The 9,759-nt window shown below is 36.3% G+C and overlaps 1 protein-coding gene across 2 annotated transcripts in view; it reads right to left on the bottom strand.

Moving 5' to 3' along the window:
- Positions 1-4,606: 4,606 nt before the first annotated feature.
- The window catches only part of LOC107668045 (gastrula zinc finger protein XlCGF8.2DB-like), a 13,133-nt gene continuing 7,980 nt past the window's right edge, over positions 4,607-9,759 (bottom strand). Inside the window, exons 3-4 of one of the 2 annotated variants that reach the window (XM_016459803.1) lie at positions 4,852-5,648; positions 4,607-4,715 (exon numbers count right to left, since the gene is read on the bottom strand). In XM_016459803.1, the coding sequence (XP_016315289.1) occupies positions 4,674-4,715; positions 4,852-5,648 (839 nt within the window). In that variant the 3' untranslated portion in view covers positions 4,607-4,673. The other variant, XM_016459795.1, reaches the window with a different exon arrangement.

The following is a 9,759-nucleotide window of genomic DNA, read 5'->3' as shown; positions in this document are numbered from 1 at the left end:
CTACACGATCCCAGCCGAGGAATAAGGGTCTTATCTAGCAGAATGATCGGTCATTTTCTTGGAAAAAAATCTAAGCACTTTTTAACCATAAATGCTCAGCTAGCATTAGTTGATGTTGGAAAGGTCACGCGGGATGTAGGCGGAAGTACCAACCCAGTGTTTACAAAGCAAACATGCAAAAAAAGTCATTGCCCTTTACAAAAAAAGGTAAAACAACGATGTCAAATGATTTTAAAGTTGGAGGAGGAAATGAGATGGTGTTTTTAACCAAAGTACTGAGACGAACAACTAACTGCGCGTGACCTTTCCCACAGGATTACGCAATGTGTAAAGACGCGCATGTGCATCGCAGAGCTAAAGCAAGCCGAGCATTTGTGGTTAAAACGTGGATAAATATTACGATTTTTTTTCAGAAAATGACTGATCCGTTTCACTAGATAAGACCCTTATTCCTCAGCTGGAATCGTGTAGAGCCCTTTGAAGCTGATGGGGATCGATTAGTGTCGGCAATGTGGAAAAACTGAAAAACCTGAGCTGACAGATGCTCAATAGCCACTTTTCCACTGTCGGACCAGTGCGAGCCAGTGCTTTCAACGGGCCGGGCAGGCCTAATAGCCTCAGATCTGTAAGATCACAAAAAAATCACACTGCTTTTCCACCGTCATGCCAGAAGCTCCGCTGCGCTTCACTAAAACCCGTCTTTACACGCCTCTCTGGAACAACGACACGCAACCCCAACATTTCACCAACCAAGATAAGTTATCGGAAATAAATCACTGGAACTTGCGAGATCACAAAACGAACGTAATAAAAGCGGCTGTTTGTTTGCAATTTGTGTTGTTTATGATTTAAATCCAAAAGCTTTACAATAATAAGTGATACATTAATCATAATGAATTAATTTGTCAGGATTGAAAAAGTCACACAGAAATAAAGTGGCATTTGCCGTTATTTCACAAAAGAAAAGAGGACATGCATACTTATTCAGTCACATCTGTGTCTGTTTATTTGTAATCACAGTATTTATCACATTTAGAAAGAATGATCATTTCTATTATTTTTCCATCAAAAATATGACCTGAGTAGCAGAGGGTGTTCCCAAACAAAAACTATCACTATGATTATGATATATTTTATGACAGATGTGGAGCTAAATATAAACATTAGACAGTCAGGTATAAAGAGACGAAACTTAAGGGCCCCCTGAAGTCTAGGATCGGCACTGATACCATTTACTGTACCATTAAGGCCTTTCCACACGGAGCGCGATGCGAAAAAGCAAGGCAAATCGCCGAGGAACGGTGCTTTCACACCGAACGCAAAACGATTGATCGCCTTCTACTAATTCACGCCTGCACGCTAGGTGGCGCCGACCAACAATGCAATTTTCCTCAGTATCTCGTAAATTGATTTAACATCATCTGCTGCTCAATATACAGCATTAAATAAAGATAAACAAGGTTCCACACCAGAAACAAACTATCTATAATACTTACAAGAATAGGCTACATCCTAAAACGTAATTAGAAGTACAATTAGCATCAAGCTACGCTTGAAAATGTATGTAATTATTCATGTATTTGCTTACCCACTTTAAACCATCATCGAGTACTTGTAATAACTTCCGATTGAGATCTATAGTTGATCTTGAATATTAAGCAGACACATGCCCTCTTTGTATGCTAAATAACAGTACACTGCTAATCAGTGTTGGGGAAAGTTACTTTTAAAAGAAATGCATTACAATATTGCGTTACTCCATAAAAAAGTAACTAATTACGTTACTTAGTTACTTTTTATGGAAAGTAATGCGTTACGTTACCTTTTAAATCTGGACAGGGCTTGCTTGTTTGTTTTTAAAATGAAAAAGTTATATTTTTGGCAAATATAAAAGCCTTTTCACAGCAAAAGTGAAATGAATAAGCCTCAGGCTGAAGGGAAAGTAAATTTACGTCCGTACAGTAGAATGCAGAAGAAGAAATTTCAACACACTTCAGCAATAAAAAAAAAACACACAAATGTTTGTCTAGAGTAATTTTTGCTTATTAGTACGGTTGAACTGGATCATCGAAGGTCAGAAGCAAAGACATTGTTAATAGAATGGGATTAAATACATAAAGGATTTTGTGTTGTTTAACATTTAATTATTGCAGGTTTGCGTCATATTCTGAGTTGCATTATTTTTATTCATTTTGAGGAATACTGAATCTGTGTTTTTTTTTGTGTGAGTGAGATGAATTAATGCATAATCATATTTATTTTAGAACTACAGTAACATCTTCTGATTTCTCTCAACATGGGGACAGGAGAGCTGTCAATCAATAAATTGGAAAAAAAAGTAACTTGCGTTACTTATCTGAAAAAGTAACTCAGATATTCTCTTGTAAATTAAAAAGTAATGCGTTACTTTACTAGTTACTTGAAAAAAGTAATCTGATTACGTAACTTGCGTTACTTGTAATATATTACCCCCAACACTGCTGCTAATATGTCATAAACATCCTTTATTGCTATAAAAATACCATGAGCTGCATGCAAAACACATACAGAAAATATATCGTCATAATCATGTCTATTTGCTTTCATATTTCATGTGAAAAAAGAGTGAACGCGCTCTGACTTACAACACCCTCGCACGTAGAAGAAAATGGGCAGTGCTCTACAGATCACATAATTCAGTGGACAATTAATAGAAATGTTATTCTGAATAAAGAACATGTGAGAATAAATCTGTTCTCAAATACCAACGATAACAAGAACTTAGCATCCACTCTCTTCTCTCTCGGGATACTCTTCTTCTTCTGTTTGTTTACACTGGTTTTCAATACAGCGCCACCACTTTTGACTTTTTGTGCAACAGCAGCTGCATCCTAGCTCAAATCTTATTGGACGGCCCGTGTTTTTGCTTTGTGAAACTGAAAAGATTCGTCGGACTGGTTCGAAAAAAAAAACATTCGCATTTTCGGTTGAGCGAATGTTCGCGGTCTATGTGGAAGTATCCATAGAAATCTATTGTTTTATTCCAGCGCGTCATCACATCCGATATTTTCGCTTTTTCTTGCTCAGTGTGGAAAAGCCTTTAATGACAGATGAAATATGTTACTTAATAAATACAAAATTGTGATAGCCTATATGATTTGTCTGAGTTCTTCAAGCGGTCGTATTTACCATGTTTACTATGGTAATGGCTAGCGTGCATAGTCTTTTGCATCACTTATCAATATTTCTGCCTTGTATGGTGATCATCAGATCTCAAACAGAAGCTATTTCAAACACTTGCTGCTGTCTGAAAGTGAGTTTTGAGCTAAATTATTTCAAGTCTTTAATGCTGGCGTTATAGCTGTTAACTATATGAAATAATCCGCGGTGCTGACGCTCTCCAGACACGGAGAAACTCCGCCTTTGTTCATAGCTTTTCCTCAAGCCCGAGTTGGCCTGCTTTGGCCCAAGGTTTTCGGCGGGACAAAAAAACCCTGGCCGTTAATGTGGTTAATGACGGTCCAATGGCACCTTGGCTTGATGTGAAAGAGCCTTAAGCCTCGTGCACACCGGGACGATTATTGTGCGCACTTATCGCCAGCGTTTTTCGACGTGTCTTTTGTATTCATACCCAAGCGATTTTCGCTGGCGATGAGCCGAGTGAACGTGCAAATTCACTCCATGACATTAGATGGCGCTTAATGAAAAACAGAAATACCCATCGAATCCTATTTGATGCAATTCCTCTCCATAACAACTCCCTTATCGAGATTGTTGTAGTCGCTGTCGCATGTGTCATGAAGCTCTTTGTGTTCAGACACCAATGAATGAATGAATTTGTGCTTGAGCGCCTCCAAGTCGTGTTTTACTGTAACTTCAGCAGCTCCAGGCACGTGAACAAAAGCGCCAGTCTCATTGGTCAGCCAGTTTTTAACGAGGCGGGTCAAACCAAAAAAAAAGAGTCCGAGGCGTTTTTTAAAAATATGACGCTTTTACGCCTGGCGTTTTGCGCATCGGTGTGCACACTCACATTGGCGCCCTTTTTTTATTCACGAGGCGCTAAACATCGGCGATAATCGTCCCGGTGTGCACAAGCCTTTAAGGTGTTTCTTCTCTGTGAATCTCCTTCCACACTTTTCTCTCGAGTGAATCCTCATGTGGTATTTAAGGTACGTTATATATGAAGCATTCCACACTGAACACATTTAAATATCTTATTTCCAGTATAAACTTTCATTTGAACTTTGAGGTTTCCCAGTTGATTTAGGCCCAATCCCAATTCTATTTTATACCCCTTCCCCTTCCCCTTGTCCCTTGAAACAGAGTGTCAAGGGGTAGGGGTAACAGTTTAAATACTGAATCGCTACATTATATTTTCCAGCAACGCGAGGATAAAATGGCTGTTTTTTAAGTAAACTCACTTTAAATTATTACTTTTCGTTAAAATCTTTATTAATGCCAAAAATGCTTACATTTATGTGTCTTTTTGTTCGCTCGGGCAGCCATGTTGCCCCTGAAGCCGGTTTACGCTGAGATAAGTCATACCCCTTCGTTTGAAGTGTGGTCCCGAAAAATCTTCGTTTGAAGGGCTGTCTGGCCCTTACCCTACCCCTACCCCTCCAACCAAAAGAGAATTGAGAAAGGGGAAGGGCTAAGGGGTAGAATTGGGATTGGGCTTTAAACTCTTCTCACTTTTAAGGACATGTGTAAGGCTTCTCTCCCGTGTGAACTCTCATGTGGACTTTAAGGTTGATTGAAACTCATTGTCTCCGTTGTGAATTTTCATGTGTCTGTTAAGGTGTCCTCTTTGATTGAAACTTTTTCCACACTGTTGGCAGATGAATGGGTTTTCTCTCTAGTGTGAATTATCATGTGCCTGTTAAGGGTTTCTTTTCTATTGAAACTTTTTCCACACCGTTTGCAGGGAAAAGGGTTTTCTCCAATGTGAATTCTCATGTGGACTTTAAGGTTTCCATATTGTTTGAAACTGATTCCACACTGTTGGCAGGTGAAAGGGTTCTCTCCAGTGTGAATTCTCATGTGGTTATCAAGGTTTCCTTTTCTATTGAAACTTTTTCCACACTGGTGACAGGTAAAAGGCCTCTCTCCAGTATGAATTCTCATGTGGACTTTAAGGTTTCCATGTTGTTCAAAACTTTTTCCACACTGTTGGCAAGCGTAAGGCTTCTCTCCAGTGTGAACTCTCATGCATCTGTTAAGATGTCCTTTTTGACCTTTCTCACACCTTTTACAGGATAAAGGGCTCTCTCCGATGTGAATCCTCATGTGCCTTCTAAGGCTTCCTTTTTGAGTGAAACTTAGTTCACACCTTTTGCAGGGGAAAGGCTTCTCTCCTGTGTGAGTTCGCATGTGCCTGTTAAGGGTTTGTTTTCGGTTGAAACTCTTCCCACACTGTTGGCAGGTAAAAGGCTTCTCTCCAGTGTGAATTCTCATGTGCATTTTAAGGTTTCCACTTTTATTAAAACTCCTTTCACACCGAAAGCAGGTGAAATTACTAGTCTTTTGAGCTCTTTTTCGTGAAGAAGTCATTTCTGTCTGTGAGCAACTAAAACAGTTTTCCTCAGTTTTAAAATCATGATGTTTCTTATACTGATATTTTTCTTCCATTTCGTTTGGTACTTCACTCTCCTCTTTCAGTGTCATCAGATCTAAAGTGGAAAAAGACATACAAATTAACACATAACCTGCTTTGGGCACATGATTTTGGCTACATCTCTCCTTAAGTGCTATTAGATCAGTGGTGTAGTCAGGCCCACACAACCACACACGGATTACTAATTTTTTCAGAGGGCTGTTTGCACACAATGACATCCAAGGTTAAATTTTAAGGTTTTGTCATTTCAGTTGAGCTTATTCTTAGTTTGGTGACAAACCCCTAAAACTCCTGTATCATCTTTGTAAGCTGCATGCTCTCTTGTCTACTTGATCTGTTGTGTGTGCATAGCGTGGTGTTCGGATTATGGTTCTCTCAAACACACCTGAACAAGCTCAATGTCTAATGGTGTGTTCAAGTCATGTCGGATAGATCGTATTTAAGAGTTGAACGCACATGTACGCCACCGCAAAGTCCTTATTACATGTGGGAAACTTGAAATTTTCTTTAAGCCCCGTAAATTTGTTTAAATTAATAAAATTATTATTATAAAACGGATAGTTCCGGTCCTTGATTCTGATTGGTTGAGCCACGTTCAAAGCTGTTGTAAATTACTCTACAAACATACACCTTTGTTTACGTCTGTGTGTTGCTCGGCAACTACTTTGTTGGAACCACAACTGATTCTGAGGAACTACATTGTTTGGTGGAAGAATACTGTTTTTATTTATATCATTACATTTTATTTGCTGTTTTATTTTGTGAAACCTTACTACGTATATGGAAAAACCGTGTTATAAAAGCAATAAGCCCTGTGAAGCCGTGGTTTACAGTGAATTTATAACAGCTAAGGGGGTTTTAACAACACCCTTTAGCTGCTATAAATTCACTGTAAACCACGGCTTCACAGGGCTTATTGATTATTTTGTAAAAACGGTTACATACACAATTTTTTTTTTTAAATATTAATATTAATTGTATAATTACCATATAATGTACAGGTATAATGATTCAGTTTACATCACCTTCATAAATTCAATAAAAACACAAAAAAGCAAAAACACAATGATGCACATTCTTTATTCATCATTTCGTAGATGTAGAGTTTAAAAAAATATTGAATTTTATGTAGAAAAGTTCAATTGTCATCTTGTTCCGACCAAAGCGTCTTGAACGCACCTGACGTCGTAATTACAACTTGTCAGCTCGTAAGTACGAACGTCCCAGGAGGACTTGAACTCAGCATAAGTGTTACTAGAAAGCTACAAGCAGGTGTGTTTGATTAGGGTTGGAGCAAAACTCTGCAGGACAGTGGCCCTCCAGGACTGAAGTTGCCCATCCCTGCTCTAGATACACATTTACACCCAGTTTTGGGCTGGTTTTGTTTCACAGACCTAAGAACCTGTCAATATGTGTAAATACAGCTATCATGATGGTCCATTTTAAAAGATGATGTAAGCTGGTCATCAGGAAAAAATTGGATTTAGTCAACAAATGGGAATTGGGCATCAAGAATTGCACTGTAAATGTGGCTTATGACTCCTGTGAAAACGTGTTTGATTTTTTTGACTAAGGGGGAGAGGTCACTTCCCATCACTGCCCTTTTGGCCTCAGACTAAAGATAGGTCTTTGCAAAACATTTTTTTAATTGCATATTTTTGTTTTTATTTAAAATTGTCCCATGGCAACAATTATGAAGTAAGTGAGTGGCAGACAACTGCATTTTACTTATAATTCTGTACTGCTGAGCAATTAAACCACTCTTAAAAGACCTCAATACAGACATCCTAACTTAGCCCACCATTAAGCTTAACAAAAAGCAGTCTGGCATAGGCGTGAATTATAGAAACGCCACCAAAATGAATGAAAAATTACAGATATTAACTCTGTATGAGTTCTTATTTTTTGTTTATAACAATACAGGTAAGCAAAATCACAAGGGCAAGTGTACTCTTTTTTTCTGAACATTATCAGGACTGCAAATGTGATATAGTACATTTTGTATGAAATAAGTATTTCTGTTCAATAAAATTTTTTTATTATTATTTGGAATTTTAAGGGGATTTTATGATATACATTATTTATAAAATTTTTACTGGCTTTTTTCATTAAAATTTATATATATTTGTTTTAAATAAATGCAATACTTCAGATTAAAACGGAGTGAAGGTCTTTAAAAAAAAATTATGTTTTTTTTTCTTCTAATTTTTCAAGTGAGAACAGTGCCATCTGGAGGTATTCAAAAAATAAAAACTTGTGTAATGTCATTGTGTAACCACCTGTGTATCTCCCTATAGAAATATATAGAGAAGATTTTGTGTTCCCTAGTTGTATTTTTAAATGCAATTGTGTGCTTTTATTAGGTGTTGCATTTAGATATATATTTAGACATTCTAAAATACTCTTTTTTTTTTGTCAAGGTTCAGATATTTTTTGTTAGGCAAGTATCAGGTTGTGCATTATGATTACAATCAAACCCTGAAAACATTTTGTTAGTAAGGGAACACATTTTTGTTGATTCACTTGATTGATATCTAAAAAAAAAGTAATCTAACAAAATAAGGAATGGATAACGATAATTCAAAACACTTTATACAAACATTTTGCAATTAATTGGCATTTTATTCAATTTAATTCAATAAATGGTAATAAAACTTCAGAAGGGAACAGCAAATAATTAATCAGTTTTTTCACATTAAATAAATGCAATGTTTAGAGTCCACTGGAATCAAATATTAAAATTTAAGTACTCTTAGAAATGTGTAAACAACAGATTTAAACAGACATCTCCAGCATGATGAAAAAAAAAAATGAACAGGACTTCAGTGTCCTTTTTTTAAAGCAAAAGTAAAATGCAACATAGAGTGCAGCAAGTGTCCATCTTATAGTCCAAACCACTGAAATCAAAGTTCAGTATTATAGTGTGAGAATGACAACATATCCATCCACGTGTTCTGGTCTACTACTAATACAATTATAATCAAAAACGTTTTTTTTTTAAAGTAAGTGCTGTGAAGGAGGTAAAGAGAATGGGCAAAGAAAGACAAGTTTGTTGGTTAATCAGTTGACAGTAGGCCATCTGAGTTCTATTTGTTTGGTTTATGATGGTCAAAGTAAGTAGGGGGTGAAGTAGTGGAATAGTTAGGTGTTTTGGGAGGATTTTCCACTTAGTGGGGAAGAGGTTGAACAAAGCTTGAGAATTTTTGTTTGTGTTAAGAGCACATCACTAACAGTAGGTTTTAAATTCCTTGTTTTTATTGTTGTGATTTTTTAAATGATTATTTTACTTCCTTTTATGTAAAGCACTTTGAATTACCATTGTGTATGAAATGTGCTATATGAATAAACTTGCCTTGCCTATTGATTATTAAAATTTTATGGAACCATTAAAATGGAACCCAGAAAAGTAATGGAAAAAACAGAATTTGGTAAAGATACAATGGTAAAACTCAATTAATTAAGACAGGCTTTTTGATTATTAAAATGTAATTTAACCATTTAAACAGAGTATAGAAAAATTAAAATGGGAAAAAAATTTATTTGGAAATAAAATGGATTTCATAGGGCCCTATAATCATAATACATTTTTTGTGGTAATAAAAATAGATGCAAGTGAACAATAGCCTTAAAAATTACTTAAAATACATATATAAAGCAATGCGGCAATAATAATTAGTTCAAATAAAATATCAAAAGCAAGAAATCATATGGTTTTATTCAACAAAACTGTTAAAATACATAATGTATTATAAACAATAGAGCTAATGTACATTACGCATTACAACAAAGGCCTGCAGAGGGCGCCAACGGCCTGACGATTGTTTTGTGCGATCTAATATTGTTTCATATTGACCAAGCATCATTTAATTTAAATATCCACTTAATCTTTAATATTGGGCCATTTCTTTACAACAGAAATGCTATAGCCACTGTAATTTAATGAATATGTGGACATCAAAACGTGTAAACTCTTTACGTGACGTAAACGTGTAAAAACTTTGAGCTTTTATTTTTGAAACCGCAAGATAATGATGTATTCTCCTGTGTTTGCGTGGATTTATAAATGATTTACCTTACAAATCTGATGAAATGGCGCACGTTGCGTTCCCAGATGAACGTTATAATAAACCCAAACTCACAACAACATGCAGAGATGGAGTTTGAGA

Source organism: Sinocyclocheilus anshuiensis, unplaced genomic scaffold, assembly GCF_001515605.1.
Source record: "Sinocyclocheilus anshuiensis isolate Anshui unplaced genomic scaffold, SAMN03320099.WGS_v1.1 scaffold1030, whole genome shotgun sequence".
Classification (NCBI taxonomy): domain Eukaryota; kingdom Metazoa; phylum Chordata; class Actinopteri; order Cypriniformes; family Cyprinidae; genus Sinocyclocheilus; species Sinocyclocheilus anshuiensis.
This window is presented reverse-complemented; position numbering and strand designations above follow the sequence as displayed.